The sequence below is a fragment of the Corythoichthys intestinalis genome, chromosome 15, assembly GCF_030265065.1.
Source record: "Corythoichthys intestinalis isolate RoL2023-P3 chromosome 15, ASM3026506v1, whole genome shotgun sequence".
Lineage (NCBI taxonomy): Eukaryota > Metazoa > Chordata > Actinopteri > Syngnathiformes > Syngnathidae > Corythoichthys > Corythoichthys intestinalis.
The window spans coordinates 17926278-17944427 of NC_080409.1; the positions used below are offsets into that span (position 1 = coordinate 17926278).

General features: G+C 38.3%; 2 protein-coding genes across 3 annotated transcripts; both read left to right on the forward strand.

The window, feature by feature from the left end:
• The first annotated feature begins 330 nt into the window (after positions 1 to 330).
• Positions 331 to 7399, forward strand: LOC130931120 (glutamate-rich protein 1). Of its 2 annotated transcripts, none has more exons than XM_057859633.1 (6): positions 331 to 832; positions 1458 to 1601; positions 1690 to 1827; positions 2588 to 2956; positions 3086 to 3280; positions 5467 to 7399. In XM_057859633.1, exons 1-6 carry the CDS (start codon positions 814 to 816, stop codon positions 5526 to 5528), a joined length of 927 nt encoding a protein of 308 aa, XP_057715616.1. In that variant the 5' UTR covers positions 331 to 813; the 3' UTR covers positions 5529 to 7399. The 2 variants fall into 2 exon arrangements, with proteins under 2 accessions (XP_057715616.1, XP_057715615.1); XM_057859632.1 differs by having other exon boundaries at positions 334 to 832; positions 5464 to 7388.
• Positions 7400 to 10189: 2790 nt separating this feature from the next.
• zgc:193593 (uncharacterized protein LOC564090 homolog) lies at positions 10190 to 13036 on the forward strand. Its single transcript, XM_057859857.1, has 2 exons — positions 10190 to 10398; positions 11466 to 13036. Exons 1-2 carry the CDS (start codon positions 10348 to 10350, stop codon positions 11751 to 11753), a joined length of 339 nt encoding a protein of 112 aa, XP_057715840.1. The 5' UTR covers positions 10190 to 10347; the 3' UTR covers positions 11754 to 13036.
• The last annotated feature ends 5114 nt before the right edge of the window (positions 13037 to 18150 follow it).

Genomic DNA, 18150 nt, shown 5'->3' on the forward strand with positions numbered 1-18150 from the left:
GCACAAAAAGATTACAATTCAGGTTTACCTTCTTAAATGGTGGCTTTCTAGGTGGATCCTCCTTCTGTTCACAAGTTGAAATCTCAAGCCAAGTCTGGAATCTACATCAAACCCAACTCAGCATGCTGTGTTTGATGCCGATCACAGGGTGCACAATACCTTTTTTCTGATTTTCCCTCTCCTCACTCAGTCTCTCTCAGCCAGACTTTCATGGTGCTCGCAGCTGGCTCGACTAATGTAATTGCAGTATTCAAACACTGGTGGGGCTGTTGTGCATAATGCAGTATTGCTTTGTTGGTTTTGGTAAAGTCGGTGGCTTCTCCGAACGTCATTAGTTTTTTCAGTTATTTATTTATTTATGAATTGTCATTATCATTATTATTATTTTTTACAGTTAATAGTTATTACTTTAATTAAAATATGTACTCGTGCCTGGCACGTGTGTTGTAAAGTTGCACTGATCCATGATTTATTTAAAAAAAAAAAAAAAAAAAAAAGTTCCATCGACATCGGCTGGGCTGGGCTCCAAGTGCTAATATTTTGAATGGAGCTCGACCAGACAGAAACATTGGTTGTTGCCACTGTTAGTCCTGAATCATTGTAGTCGTGAAACTAGTTGCTGGAGAGTAAGAAACACGCGTCGCCTATCTCTTTTGGCGAAATAGTCTAATGTTTTAGTTGCTTGAATATAATTTATTTAGTCTTTGAATGGGTCAGAGTAATGTGGAAAGCTAACGCTAATGACGGCTAGCTAAGTTAGCTAGTGTTCTTATTGGCACTTTAACGTCTTGGTTTCCAGTTCCTCCAGCTGACATGACACATAGGAAAGAAGGTATGTCACACATGTGTCTGCTACGCACTACGAATTTGTTTCTGTGGTACCTAACGTTGCTAGCCAGCTAGCTTGCCATGTTTCGAGCTTTTAGCTGTAGACAACATAATCACTTGTGCCACTGTCTTATGCATATCGCCACAACTATGCTGTCTGTAATGGTATTGACAGTAAATGGCAAATTGCGATTGATTGTACCAACACTGTCCATGTACAAAAGGGTCAGAAAAATACTGGTTATGTGACAAAAAGTCCCTCCTACTTGAACTCGACTAGTTCTCTTGACTGTTGACATGAACAACTTAAACTCAACAACGAAATAAGCATGAATGTTTGTATTCGTTTTCCATGGTAAAAGTGGACCTTTGAAAATGTATTACTTGGATTTATCCCAGAATGTTTACTATGTTACTGAGTAGCTGTCTGAGACCCATCTTTCCTCCTGACCCATCATTTTACACTTACAGGCCTATATATAATAGCACAACTTTTTTTTTCTCGGTGTACTTATTATCTCACAAACGTTTTCTTTAATTTATTGAGTTATTTTGAAGTGTGAATCTACTGCTTAGTGTATGTGATTAAAAATTTACAGTATTTTACACTTTGTGTCTGTTTTATATAGTATTCCAGTCCAAGGTACTCCAAAAGCTTTACCCTGAAGCCACTAAATTGGAAAAAGAAGCCTCTTCACCATGCATGCTAGTGGATACATTAGTAAATAAAAAACATGTGAAAAGAAAACCTCCCCATCAGGATATTCCTCACTGTGAGAACAATTTTATTTCCAGTTTTTTCTATGTGTGTGTTTTGTTTGCACTGTTGCATTGTCTTTAACAACCTTTTTTTAAATGCAGCACTGTCACCAAGAACAATCATTCAAAGTAAGCGAATGTACACCGTTCTACCTCCTCCTGAAGACTACGATGCACATTCAGTGACATATGTCACACCAAACCAACTCGACGGTATAAATTGTGGTGACAGTCCATCTGGTAAGACATTTTACATTGTATTATTGTGAACTTGTGATTTTCAGCTGCTTGTTGAACTCCATTCAGTTTTATTTCACTCTATAAAAACAGAAACGGACCGTGAACATTTTGTTGTCCCTTAAATGCAGCACATATGGTCTTCTGATTGGATGGGTCATAAACAAAGAAAGCCATATTCCTCCTGGTGTGCTTTTCTTTTTCTTTTTAATGGTTAAAAGGTTTTGAATTTCACAAATATATTTTTCACATAGTGGCTATGTTTTTCTTGCCTGTGTCTTTGCTCAAATTGTAGGAAGTCTCACATACATTGCAAAGCTCTTTGTATTTATCATCCAGAGTGAGATTAAACCCATCCTAATATTTCACCTCGGTGAACAGAGATTAATTTGCACAAGAGCATCTGTAAAGTCATTTTACATTTTCACAAGCCCCTAACTGCATTGGTACCACCTGTAAAATTAGATTCACAGGCAGTCAATAAAGTTTAATCAGAATGACTGTGTGAGATGAAATGATTTTTATTAGAAAAGTCATTCATATTAAGAAATGATTACTGTTCTTTAAATATTTTATCAAACAGAGTAGGTTTGCTTGTTTTTACAATTGTTTGATTACAGTGGTCAAAATAACCTATTTTGTAAGCCTACATTTTGTGCTTTGAGTTGAAATGAGTAGGATGCCTTTTACTTCTGTTTTTTTTTTTTTAATGCGTGCTGTTTTTTCCTCCCTGCACAATTAAAAATGTTCTCATGACCTGCAGAACATGGCATACAGCAGTGCGAAGAGGAGCTGGACCATGATGTCGAAATAAATGAACAGAAAAGAAGAAGAAAAAGGAGGAAAAAGAGACTGAACCTCCAAGGACAGAAAGATGAAAAAGCTCCAACAATAGAGTCCACTATTGTTCAGAATGAGACGCTGATGGATGGAGTGCACATTAGTCGGAACAAGAAAAGGAAACTGAAAAAGAAACGTCACAAAGAAAAGATGCTCTCATTGGGTTTGATGCCTCGGGCTTCTGCCCTGGAGTTCACATACCAAAAAGAAACCAGTGGGGAGGAAGATGGGATGAGAGCTGCTCAGTTGGCAGAATTCCTCAGGACAACAATGGAAGTTTATAAATCAGATGGTGAGTACTGCGCATTGTGGCTCATACATTTTATGTCACTTCAGAATGCTAGTTTTAAATGTCAAAGCATTCACATTTTGGTTCATTTAAGCTTGAATTGGCATAATGTGGTGTCCTATGGATCTTCAGCTTTAGTGCATACAGAAAAGCTCCCTCATCTGTCTGCTATGCTGGAGAATCTTGTGAGCAGCATCACCAGTGGAAGCAGGCCATCCTCTCTTTTGAAGCATCTTCATACTCTCCAGTTATGTATCCAAGGCAAAGACACAGACAGACTGGAAAAGGCACTGCAAGAACTCAGAAGCAACACCCTAATGGCTGCAGGTTAGTGATTGCTTTGTAACAGCTGTATACAGTTGTCAAATTCAAGTCCAACGGGCCAGGCCAGGTCTAGCTCACCCTTTCATTTATTGCCACACGTTTACTTTACCTTCAGTTAGAAAAAAAAAACAAAAACTAAATGGTAAGCAGACGCAGGTTCTGTAAGGTGATACAATCAAATTGTCAAGTATATAAAACGAGGCTCCAAAATTGTGAAAAAGTGAAATAACTGTGTCAAAAATAGTACACAACATAAAAAACTTTGAGAAACATTTATTTATCAGTAGTGGGAGAAACTGGGCAAGTCTCTCTTTGAAGAAGAGAGAGAAGTGGCGGCGCGGAACAAAGTCTGCAGCGGCCCGATGCTCACTCATCGAACAGAATTTCGTTGCATCTGTTGTCATCTTGTTAGAGTTGGTGTCAATGACAATAAAATATCTGAATTTGAAGTTGTTATTGCTAGGTATCACACAATTGTGTAGGACAGCCACAGGTGGAAAGACACAGCTCTCAGTCTGTACATGTCAAACAACCCATGTACGTACTCGGGTCTTGGTTTTAGCCATAGTCCAAAAAAATATGCACAACTGAGTGGAGAGAAAGAGTGCAACAATACAGCTAATCAATTCAGTATTACATTGTTGTGTGGCCCTGCAAATGTTTTCAGCACTTAAATCATCATGCATACTATATTTAACGGCACTGATGAGTTTAGTAGTCCAACCCGCATAGCCCCAAGAAAATTCTTGATAAGATGTAATTTTTGTTGGATGCTCATCAAACACATTGTGGGCTAGTCGGGGAAAGTGCTTTCTTGTCAGCCGTGCCATAATCACTAATATGCACTTTGTTTCCGAATACACCTGGAGGGTGTTCCAAAAATGTGGATCATCAAAAGCCAGATTCATCAGTCAACTCTGACCCTAAAATAGGAAACACTGGTCACCTGGGTCTAAAGTCGGTCATCTCAATTAGTTAAATCAACACTGAGTAGATTCACCTAGAGTTATGGGCATGCACAATCACCGTAAAAAGCTATAGTCAATGGAGCCCTGATAGCATGATTGTCACCATGGCAGTGCTGAAAAAAACAGTTGTTTCAGCCCCATTAAGCTGGAGATACAACATAAGACCTAGATAAACCATATATTTCGCCAAACGTACAGTACAGTTGCTATTTGATTAAACATTTAAAATTCATGATCATGGCTCATTACGGGCCTAGGTTTAAAATCTGATTTTTAGAATTGAAAAGAATAGAAAACTTTTATTGTAATTGTACAGAGTACAAGAAGATTCAAAGCTTCGCCATATATATATTTTTTTTAATAAAGAAACAACACGTAAACCCACTGATATAACAGCTTAGAGTCTCCTTTCAACACAAACTCCCATTCAAACTGTGAACTGTGAGACAAGAGAGTGTACATTGAAACTGGATTTAGATGGTATTTATGAACAACTGATTGAAAAAAAAACAAAAAACTTTAATAACAGTCTGAATCGTCTTTATTCGATTTTTTTTTTTCAGTTTTTTTTTCAACATTACGAGATGTATGCCAGTTGTCGTCACACGACACGAGAACGAGATGAAAATCCGCCAGAGTTTCTGTCATAAATTCACAATGTGTGATATTTTCTTATTATATTAGCACGCATTTAGCAGTGTTTGGCCTCATGTGACGTGCTGCACCATAGGAAGCCGTAATAAAATATTTTTGAAGGAAATAGTCATCTATTTTGTCTTCATTGTTAATTACAACATGCCTAAAACAACTTCAAGTTAACTTGTGAAGGCAATTGAAAAAAATTGCAATGATCTGATTAATTGTTTAATTAATCGTCCGATTAATCAATTATAAAAATAATCATTAGTTGCAGCCCTAGTTTTTATATTCTGAAGATACCATTTTTACCTAGTTCAATAATGAATGTGTCTGGAAAGAAGTGCTCTGATTGCAAGCCCAAAGCAGCTTTTCACTTAAGCATTCTGTATTTTTCACCGCCCTGTAGTTCCTCTGATTAAGTACGAGTACTTGACTGGTCTTCCCCCAAGGTTCATATTATACACCCCTAAATATAATTCTTGCTGACACTTTGTTTGCTTTGTCACCATGCAAGTATTAGATAGCGTCTTCAAGTTTTAATTTATTCTATTCAAGTACCACACTCTTGTTTTGTTTCAGAAGAAGCCACTGCAGTTGCAGGATTGTTCCAATATTGGATAACAGACATTTTTCCCATGAAGTGAAGCAATGAGACTCAACTCAGAGCCTTAATAATACAGCAAGATATGGAAGGATTAACGCTACATTACTTATTTATTGTTAGCTTCATACTTCATTTTTTGTCTAATCTCTCTGTATGATGTGATTTAAACATGTTTTTTTGTTTAGTGTGTTGTGGAATACTTTTGCTTCATAAAAGCATAAAACAAAGCACTTTGTTCATTCCAATTAAGAAACTGTAGTTGTATCGATCTGTTATTTACCTCACTGTTGTTTTTGCTCTGTTGTTCAAATGAATGGAAATTGGTAACACTTGTCCGTCTTATCTTACCCCCAATTACCAGCAAAGCAAATGTCAGCACTGCAGGGAGTCATGTTTTGTTTGCTCTCATGACATTTTACACTATCCAACTAAGCAAATAGCTTCTCAAACATGCCAATCTTCTGCAAAAACCACTGTTGCAATTTGAAATAATGTGTGCGTTTCAAACCCTGATCTTCTGTCACTACTGTCGCATATATTGGAGTATTACCCTTGGTGCTAAATAATTAATATGTTTACTTTAAATAAAATGGATTTGACATCTACTGCTGTCAAGGCAGTGAGTGAATTGAGTGGGTGCTGCTTTAGCAACTTGTTCCAAAACACTTGTTGCTTTTATCCAACTTTGTACTTGATTTAGAATCACAGCATGCTGGATGCATATTGGGCGTTGAGCACCATTGCCCCCTGGGAAGCCCGACGCTAGCTGTATTCTATTCTGGTTCATTTAACCAGGGAGGAGTTCATGAAAAGGACAGGGAATTATCATGGCTGGGAAGTGACATTGTGTCATGTTGAGTAAGTGTTGTTGTTCTTTTCAGAGCTGAAAGAGTTTGACTCCACAGTGTAGAGATCTGAATGTTTTATTTGGGATTTGTGTTAACAGACAAGTCAGGAGTGTGTTTAATCACAATAACAAATGTTGTAAAATGTACATTATTTTGCTTGTTTCACTATTTCAAAAAATTTTGCTCAAAGAATGGCTGGTGTCTATATTGCTCACAGTTAACCATTCATAAATAGTTCTTCATCACATGTTAATGTTCATAAACCTTGTGAAAGAGCTGTCAAAAATAAAAGGCTGAAATGGGTAAAAAAACAAAAAAAAACATTATGAAAAATCTTAGAAGGTGACCACAATTTGCATCATCATTCGATGAAAGGTGTCAGAAACACAACAAAGTCATCATTAATTGCCCACCATCAGGAGCTGCATGCAAGATGTTGGGTTATGGAGCAAGGATGATTGAAAGCTTGAGAAGCAGCCTTTACCTTCATCCTCTGACATTTTTCACAACAACTCTAAAGACGATGTCAAATATGATTATTTTGAAAAAATAAATAGTTGTAGGTTGATAATGAATATGAATATAATTATATAAATATAGAGTATATGTATAACTTTTATGATTAATTTCCAGGTAGTCATTTTATTAGTCATTTAACACGCATCCTACTGTCATATTTTACATTTCAATCAATGTGCCAAACATTTTTCATTTATATTGATACCTGGCTTAACTTTTCCAATTGGTGAAAACACAACCTCTTATGGCATAAAAATGTATTTGTCAAAAAACATAATTTCTTTAAAAAAAAAAAAAAAAAAAAATTGCCCTCAATGTTTTCAATAAGAAAATTGCTGCTGTATAATTATAATAATGTAATAAATTATAATAAAATATATAATATAATTTCCTACACGCTGTTTATTTTAAAACAAGCTGATATATTACAATTATTGAATGGTAAGCAACATATTGTCAGGTACAATTTCAGCTGCCTTACAACTCAACTGTTTTCTCATTGTTCAAGTTCTTATCCTACCTTGTGTCACACATTATATAGTACATACACCCGCGGTCAAATGTTTTGAGGCACGTCACTATTCAGTCAAATGAGAAATGTCAAAACCTATGACGATGGGTGTACAGCACATATGGGCTATATATGTATGTATATATATATATATATATGTATATATATATATATACACACTCACCGGCCACTTTATTAGGTACACCATGCTAGTAACGGGTTGGACCCCCTTTTGCTTTCGGAACTGCCTCAATTCTTCGTAGCATAGATTCAACAAGGTGCTGGAAGAGTTTGGCCCATATTGACATGATGGCATCACACGGTGCAGATTTGTCGGCTGCACATCCATGATGCAAATCTCCCGTTCCACCACATCCCAAAGATGCTCTATTGGATTGAGATCTGGTGACAGGAGGCCATTTGAGTACAGTGAACTCATTGTCATGTTCGAGAAACCAGTCTGAGATGATTCCAGCTTCATGACGTGGCACATTATCCTGCTGAAAGTAGCCATAAGAAGTTGGGTACATTGTGGTCATAAAGGGACGGACATGGTCAGCAACAATACTCAGGTGGGCTTTGGCATTCCAACGATGCTCAATTGGTACCAAGGGGCCCAAAGAGTGCCAAGAAAACATTCCCCACACCATTACACCACCACCACCAGCCTGAACCGTTGATACAAGGCAGGATGGATTCGTGCTTTCATGTTGTTGATGCCAAATTCTGACCCTACCATCCGAATGTCACAGCAGAAATCGAGACTCATCAGACCAGGCAACGTTTTCCCAATCTTCTATTGTCCAATTTCGATGAGCTTGTGCAAATTGTAGCCTCAGTTTCCTGTTCTTAGCTGTAAGGAGTGGCACCCGGCGTGGTCTTCTGCTGCTGTAGCCCATCTGCTTCAAAGTTCGATATACTGTGCGTTCAGAGATGCTCTTCTGCCTACCTTGGTTGTAACGGGTGGTTATTTGAGTCACGGTTGCCTTTCTATCAGCTCGAACCAGTCTGGCCATTCTCCTCTGACCTCTGGCATCAACAAGGCATTTCCGCCCACAGAACTGCCGCTCACTGGATATTTCTTCTTTTTCGGACCATTCTCTGTAAACCCTAGAGATGGTTGTGCCTGAAAATCCCAGTATATCAGCAGTTTCTGAAATACTCAGACCAGCCCTTCTGGCACCAACAACCATGCCACGTTTAAAGTCACTCAAATCACCTTTCTTCCCCATACTGATGCTCGGCTTGAACTGCAGGAGATTGTCTTAAACCATGTCTACATGCCTAAATGCACTGAGTTGCCGCCATGTGATTGGCTGATTAGAAATTAAATGTTAACGAGCAGTTTGACAGGTGTACCTAATAAAGTGGCCGGTGAGTGTGTATATATATATATATATATATATATATACACACAGCTCATTCACCAACAGCTGGCGTCAGCAGCAATTGCTCGCTGGCTCGGGGCATCCGACAGACCTCTTTTTAATGTACAGTTAAATTTATTGCCGAAATTGAATCTAATACTCATGTTTGATGGTGGTGATAGACACAGATACATTTACTACAAACCCATTTTTATCACACATAGCTTAATTTAATAATGAATTGTGAGGTACACCCTGACACAGTTGTGTTGCTACATTGGTTCTTATGTTGTCTCTCATGGGTCACTAAACTAAATAAGAATATACAGTAAGTACATAACTGTCAAAAGTCTAAGTGTACAATAGTGTAAAATAATAGGTCAGTTAGCGTAATAAACTTTGAATACATTTCGACATTCACACATTTTCAACACCGCTTATCCTTGTCAGGGTCCCAGCCTCGCAGGGTGCTGGAGCTTATTCCATGTGACTTCGGGTGAAAGGTGGACTACACCATAAGCGGATTTTAAGGGGGGACCAGGCCCCCTGGTGGCCTAAAAGTGTCATTGCATGAAAATAACTCGCCTATATGTATATGAAAGTTGTAAAACAATAAAACTACAACAAAAATGAATGAAATGAACAACAAAATAAATTTTTATAATGGGCCAAAATTAATTTTCGAATAGATCATGTGACTAGCACCTTAGATGGTCATTTGCTTTGCATATAAATTAGGGGAGGGCAATATTATTTATTAAATTATTTTTTTTCTTTGATTGAAAATATTTTTTGACTGAAGCAACTTTTTATGGGGATTGAATGATTTATACACAAATGTCCCACTGATACTATGGCCCTGAAAATATATTTTTTCGAAGCAAAGTATTTTTTGATTGAATAATAAAGACAAAAACATCCTAGCCAAAATGTGGCCCAAACACAAATTAACATTACTTCAATCAAAAAAGTTGGTTCAATCGAAAAAAAAATTTTTTTTTTAAATTGCTTTAACATGCATTATTTTGAGTTTCAAATTTAATTTCGCATTTTTTTGATTGCAACAACTTTTTTTTTTAATTGAAGCAACTAATTGAAACGCTCATTGTCAATTTATTATTATAAATATTTTTGTAAGTTAATTTTATTGCTGACACTGCGTTTCGGGGTCATCAACATGTTGTGCCACCCCTGCCCCAAAAGTCAAACTCGGCCTATGGACTACACCCTCAACTAGTCGCCAGTCAGTTGTAGTGCACACACGCACTCCAAAAGACAACGCTCACAATGACTGAGTTTAGGAAAATGTTGTCAAAATGTCCCTATTTTTTAAGTTGCACCTACTGTATCCCTGCAGAAGGATCAGTCTTGCTTCTGTTTACTTTGTCCCCGCATGCCAAGTACTGTATTGTAATCCCATTAGAAACGCCAACTGCCGAAGCCCGTTATATAAGGAAGCATTATCAGTGCAGGCGAGTCTGCTTTTGACCAGATATCTGAGCACAGGCTGAGGTGACTGAAATCAGCTGGGTAGAACCTTTGTCACCCGGTTTCCCCTCCTGGGAGTCCAGGAAGGGGTCTGCAAAGACCCGAGTCATCAACAAGACTGGCAAAATGATTTTCAGACTCCCAAGATTGACCCCAGGCTACATCAGGTTACTGAAGGTGAGATTTAATTGTAACTTTTGTTTTTTGCCTTTTATTCTTGTGGGTAGAAGAGTTACTGCTGATTTGCTTTTACACAAGTACATGAGCACAAAATTGAAAGGTAAAGCATATTTGGTGTGTTTGAATACGGTGTGCGGTTGTGTTAATTTACCTGTAAGTATTTGGTGTGTTAAAAGTTTATTTTGATTTAGATGCATGTTAACAAAAGGACTACCCTCTCCCTCCTACATATTAATACAGTAGCGTATAGTGCTGTTTTAATCTATATTGGTCCTTGGAAGACTAGTTCTATAAGACTGATGTAAGCACTGCTTTCAGGGTAGTGATTTTTATAGGTACATACACCGCTTAGCCTGAGGCTAAGTATACATCAACTGTATTTCACTAAGCTTTACACAGCCATCAGGTTGCCATTTGTCTGCCTGGTGACAATTATGATGCGCAGTGTGTGCAATGCGATGAAATGCACAGATATTGTACTGAAGAGATACACTCACACGCACACACAGTCATTCCTTGCAACATTCTCCCTAATTATAGGATGCAGTTTTAGCTCACGTCACATAATTACCTTTTCAGTGACACAAACAATGAAAAAATGTAAGCCAGTGACAACCCATTGAGTAGTAAATGGAAATGAGAATTGGGTGACTGAGTTTCAGGCATGGCTTTTTAACTGCCTGTGACACAACTCTTTTGGAAAAGATTAGCTTTTTGCTCTGCTTTCTTTACGTGAAAGGAATGCACAGGAAATTGCCCGTGTTTCATATTAGACAAGTTTGGTGGTTTTTCCAAAGACAAATAGTAAAAGAGATCGTGGGTTATATTTTAATGGGCAAACTGATGGCACTCAAATGAGAAGAAGACTGTTGTGAGGCTCATACAATGGAAAATAGTTTGGTAAAAAGATGCAAGTTGGACTCACTGAGCCCCGAATAAAGAATATCGCTACATTTCCATGGACATGATGTGCAATTTCTCCACTTGGTGTTTTACTATTGAAGCTAGCAGTTAACTTGTAATCCGTCCAAGTTCATGCTGTTTTTTTTCTTTTGTTCTCTCAGACCCAAGCCTACCACAATGTGTGTGTGGTGCGTCCACCCGAGAAGACCATGCCTGGGATTGCTATGCTTCTAGGGGCCGTGGGGATCGGGATGTGCGGGTACAGCTCCAGGCAGTTGGCTTTGTACCACCGGCCTTCCAGTCGTGTGCTGCAGAGTGTTGGCTCGTACACTGATGCCAGCATGGCAGGGGGATCTGCCTTCAGGGCCCCTTTCCTGGATGTTACCCACAGGGCTGGAGCTTGCCAGGGGATCCCACCTCCCTCCTTTGTGGGCCAGAAGTTTGTTTAGAACAAACACACTGGTTGAGTAAAGATTGGCCAACGTAGGTTGACTCTCAGAAACTACACTGTTGCGTGTTAAAGATTGTAGCTATGCTGGCCCATTGTGTCAATGAGGCCCATGTGCTCTCTGAAGACATGCTAGTGGAGGTATCTGAATGATTCAATCTGTGTTGGCATGATGTTGGATGTGACACTAGTTCTATGGAGCCCTTTAGTTCATGCAATTGATTGTTTTCTCTAAGTGCAATAGTAAATTACTTTGTGAGCACTGATCAGGATAAATATACTGTACTCATATCTTTCCTTGTAGAGCCACTGAATGCAGATGGTATATGTTTGATTTAGAATCCTTCCGACTGTTTTGAATGTTATAAAATTTTTAAAAAAGCATGGCAGTAGTCCTTCATAGTCACAAACCTTTGTCTGGATGATGAAGAACATCAGGAAGAAGCAACGTACTGTTGTTTACTCCAGATTAAGTGATGGCGGCACGCAAGATAGATAACAGCTTCTTAGACCTTCATTCTCTGTAGAGATTAACCCTGAAGGTGGAAAACCACATCTTAAACTAATCTGGTTTAGAGTGCTTCTCTACTTACCAATCTAAAATGGACAGTCCTCGTGCCCCCAAACTGTACCTTTCTCCCTGCAGTGCCCACCATTTGTTTCTCCCCCATTCAAGGGTGTGGAAATCCAGAAGGCTTACTGGTCTTCCATGTGCAAAATAAGCAGTTGTGAAGGGGGGTGGATGAAATTGGCGAGGCATTGAGTGTGGTTGAGAATGTGTGCTGTGCCTTACTTAGGGAGAGCACTTGATGTAACTGTCAAACTGTTAGAAATGACAATAAGGTGAAAAGAGCATAACTTGTAGACCAAAGGTAGCGTGCAAGATATTGGGAAGATTTTTCTTTATTGGCTGAATTTCTGACTGAAGAATCTTTCTAGCTTGGTCTTGACATGTTTGGGGTTAATTTAAAAGGACAATCATTTTAATGTTACACATTGGGCATGGAGCTATAACAGAAGTCATTGATCTCCATCATTAGAGTTAGGGTAGAGAAGGTGACAGTTCATCTAATGTATGACTTGCTGCTTCTCTGTGAGGGATTACTGCCAAAAATGCACTGAAAGAGGGAATATTGTTTTGCCCATATTTAATCTGTTGCATTGTCAAATTCATGTTCAAAAAGGTTACAAATGCTTCCTTTAGATGAGTGTTGCTCTGTTAGTAACCATGTGCTATGTAAAGAAAGCAATACAGGCAAAATAAAGAATGCATAAATATACAAACTCTATGCTATTGCTTACACTGGTTATAGGTTACATTTTTGTTTTTGACTGATGTAATTACTTACAAACGTTTGCTAAATTTTTAACAAACAATGGACACTGGATAACTTAAAGTAAAATGGTCAACTCTGTGTATCTTCTGAACTGCTTATCCTCACAAGGATCGCAGACAAAATAATTTTACAAAGTAATTTACAGGGAAGAAATTCGGTAATAGAGGAAGGTGATGGCAAGCCCTGGGTGGAGAGTGGTATGTGATACCAACACACATGCCAATTTAACAGCGTGACATACACATAAGTTAAGGTAAAGCGGGTCATGCCATATACTGTATCTTATGCAAATGATAGTCTCTACAAAATGGACAATTAACTCAGCTATGGTTACCTCTGGTAATCACTAAGTTTCTGAAGCCCCGTAGCCATGCAGCTCCACTGACTTCTAGGATACTGGATTTCTTAGTCAGTGTAAATACTAGGGCTGAGCGATACTGGAAAAAAAAACTGACATTGGGACTTTTTGGGGGTTTTGTGATATATTGCGGTATTAAAACTTAAAGAATTTTCACAAGAGGACTTGAATAGCTCTGTTTGGGAAGACTATGGTTGACTCACCATGACCACATTGTATTCATATAAAAGATTGCTGTATATAGAAGGGATCCAGGAGGCCATGTTAATGCAGACTTGCAGCTTTTACGAAGCAAAACAGAGGTCCTGTGATGGGACTATTGCGCATGTGTACAGTGCGACGGCGATGTTCAAACGAATCACGATATATTGTGCAGGCCTACTGAATACAGTACAGAATGAATTAATTAACTAGTGTACCGTCTAGTGGCAAGATGGAGACAGAGCAAATTGCCTTGCGTTACGGGCAGTACGTGAAGTAAGTATGGCAAGATATTGAAGGTTAAAATGTCAGCCATAGCAAATTGGTCACTAAAAAGTTTATTTTAAAATTGCAGGAATTAACAATAATTACTGTAATTTTTGTACTATAAGGTGGACCTGAAAAAAGACCACCACCCACCAAATTTGACACAAAATCAGCATTTGTTCATGGATAAACCGCACCTGATTAGAAGCCGCAGCCGTCCTCACTCTATGATGAGATATTCATACTAAAAGATATTAACCCTACAGCACGAAGGCAGAGTAGCAGGCTGATGGAACACTCTAAATTGTCTGTAGGTATGAGTGTGTGCGCGAATGGTTGTTCGTCTCCTTGTGCCCTGCGTCTGGCTGGCAACTGATTCAGGGTGTCCCCCGCTTACTGCCAATAGTTATCTGGAATTGGCTCAAACACCCCGTGACCCTCATGAGGATAAGCGGCTCGGAAAATGAATGAATGAAAAGAATATTAACCGGTAACACTTTATTTGACAGCGGCGTCATAAGACAGTCATAATTGTGACATGACATTGTCATCATTAATTATTAATGAATGCTCATGAGATTTCATTTAGTGTCATCCGGCAAATTTTTGCACTTTTTAATGGATTTAAAAGATCCGAGCTGGACATAAATGAAGTTGGTGACAAAATTTGCCAGATGACACTTAATGACATCTGTCACAAGCAGTCATTCATGCCCGTGACAGTGTCATGTCATGATTAGGATGGTCTTATGAAAGTCTTATGATGCCATTGTCAAAGAAAGTGTTACCTGTTAACCCAAATAAATCAACAAATAAACCGCACTGGATTATAAACCGCAGGACTCTTTTGCCTTATAGTCCAAAAATTACGGTATAATAATAATAATTTTGTTTGAATAATTCTCCACGCCAAGTATGGGAACAACCTACCAAAGACATATCCAACAAATATTCATTCCATTTATTCTCATGAGGTTGAGTCTGATGATGGAGCCCATCCCCGCTGCCTTCAGGTGAGAGTAGGCACACCCTGAACTGGTCGCCAGCCAATTGCCAATTGCAGGGCGGGCACATGAAGTACTATAGACATGAAACCATTGACATTCACACCAGCAGACAATTCCAAGTCTTAAATTGACCAGAGGAGCATGTTTTTTGGAATGTGGGATGTGGTTGCAGTACCCGGACAAAAAAAATGCAAGCCTGAAGAGCATCCAAACCTATCACAGCCTGGATTCAAACACACAACCTTAAAACTCTGAGACTGATGTGCCTAACTAACAGTCAGATTTTAAGTATGTTTCCCACCACGGCCGTGCAGAGACCAATGGTGGGGCAGGTGCTCATGGGTCAAAAGGGGCACATGAACAAAAATGTAATACACCTTACAACAAAATAACTTCAAGTTTTAACCAGCTTTACAGTATAATTCGCTGTGACTGTGACAGACTTTAACAGTGAATAGAAATCAACACTGTGATCAACACGTTCTGGCTGTGACTCAGTCAGTTTTTGCCTCCTTCAGCCTCTATATCAAAACTTCCTTACTCAACTTGTTGTTCATCTGAGAACAAACCAAATTAGATGTTCACTGAGCCACAATCAGCATTTTTTTTTTCAAAACTATTATTTTATTATTAGTGAACTTAAAGATGTGTACCTTTCTTGATAACGATATGAAGAGAACGGACAAATATGGTCGAAACTGAGGTCGAAATTGTCTTGGAGAGGGGGGTAATTCATTATTAAAGTAGAAAACTATATAAGAGAAAATAACATATTATTATTTTTTTAAAATCCCCACAATGAACCTGATGTAAGAATTTTCACTACAGTATTTGCTCGAAGATGGTTTAACCCTTGAGAGTCGAAGGACGCGCCGGCGCGTCCTCAGCGCACGTCGTCTTTGAAGCGCCCTCGCGTTTTAATTACGTCACCCACATGCCGTTGGTTGGTCTCGTTTTAAAGTGCGGAAGTTGCGGTTTACTCTCGTTGTTATTTGAAGTCAATCGACCAACTAAAACGTGAGATATTGTCATTTAAGTTTTATAGTTTTATTGTCCTCTCAAAAAAACATTAAAACGCTGCATGGATCATTTGTTTATGTCTATATTTCCATCATTTCTTGTCCTTTTTCAAAACGGAAGCTCCATGAAAAAAACACAAATCAAACGAACCCTTTCGAAGTCACAGTGGAAGCACAACATGCGTTTTTTTTTTTTTTTTAATAAATATAACTGCCGTGCGAGGTTCCACCGAACGAGAGGGAGGAGTGTTCTGAAGCAGCGAGGTGGCGACCGACGGCCGTTTGAATCGAGCGAGCGAGCGACTTTGTGTGACTTTGAGAATGAACGGATAACTAAATTTAGCGCAAGCAATTGTGCTTTTTGATCAACGTGAGGAAGAGGATGGTCCAAATTCGTCATCATTGTCTTCTTCGGAAGAGTCCTCGAGTGAAGATAGTGACGGATTTGAACACGTGGGTGACGCCATCGACGAGCAGAGGTAAGCCAACCCACTTTTTTTTTTTTTTTTTTTTTATTATGCTGCTGAAAAAGTTTCTTTTGAAAGTTTCTTTTGATATTGCAAGACAAAGTTAATTTTGATGCAATATAAGTGTGTGTTTGTGTATATAATAATAAAATGTGCATATCGGATCAAAGTATAATTTGTGGTCTTCTTTCTATATGAAGGTTAGAGATGTAGCACATATTCAGCTATGGTATTCTTTCTATTGTCATACATATAGATTTCCATTATTATTTATTTCTGTATATATTTTTATTTTATACTTTATTATTTTCATAAATACTGACTTTTTTTTCATGTACATTTATAGTGACAATGAAAGTAAAGTGAAATGAAAATGGAAGGGTGGAAAGAGGACCGACACCCCGTGGAAGTGTGGGCTGTGTGATGTAGCCCTGTGTCTAATTCCAGGACGAAACTGCTTTTCGGAGTGGCATGCCTGAAAAAAATTTAACTTATTTATTGTAAATATTTTTGAAAACACTTTTTTTCCCAATGTTATATATATATATATTTTTCCCACAATCAGTCTTCTCAATTTGTGTATATAAATGTGTGTTCAAGAAGCTTGATTGTGTGTACATAGTTTTCATCAGGTGATGGGCCGCAATACCTAAACTCATATAGAGATGGCCTCTAAACACTTTTTGTGTTAGATGGTATATTTTTTCACTGTTCTTCACTGTTTGGTCTGCTGTATATAACCTGTTTTGACTAGAGCATGTATAAAGGCAAAAAACGCCTATGGCTATACCTGTTGTTTATGTTGAATTGTCAAATATAAGACTATTTATTCTAAGTTTTTTTGGTTGAATGTTCATCCTAACATGTTGAATAAATATTGCAAAGTTTCAAAACGGTTCGTTACGCATGTTTGGTTGTCAATTGGACATCAATATTAAAAATTTTGACAAAACGATTTTGGAATTTTTGGTCTTTTTGGGCCCAAAATGATGATTTATAATTGGTCAGTGAAGGAAACAACAGTTTGGACATGAAGTTCAAGGTGTCACAAAAAAAGGGACCAAACCAGGCCATCGTAAACAATTCTTTCTTTGAAATATAAAGGCAACTTCAAAGGCATGCAAAATAAGACAAAATAGGCCCAGACCTTAAAGGGTTAATAGGGTAACGCTGTTTGTTTTCAACCACCAGATGTCCTCAGACTCCTTACCACACACCCAGGTCACAAAGGCTTTAAAAAAATATATGTATACATTTTTTATAAAAGGTGTTTTCGGTGTTCAAGTAAAGTACTCGGTGGCGTGCCTGCACAGTCGGCCACCACACAGATACGCAGAAAAAAAAGCCCAGTCAAAAGGGGCACTTTGGGCACGTAGAGGCAAAGGGGCAGGTGCTCAAGCACCCTCCGCCCCCCTTTGCACGTGCCTGTTTTCCACATCTACAGTGGGGAGAACAAGTATTTGATACACTGGCAGTGTATCAAATACTTGTTCTCCCCACTGTATTTAATGGATTTCTTCATATTGGGAACAGCTGTACAAATTAATATGTGACATGAGTTCAGCTTAAAGGCGTCAGGGACGTCAGCCAATAAGAAGACGACTTAAAGAACATTAATTATTTATTATTATGATTCATCCATCCATTCATATTCTGGACCGCTTGTTATTAATAATTTATTTTTATTATAATTTTTAAACCAAAGGTAGCTTGACTGCGCCCTCTGGTGGACAGTCCCAAAG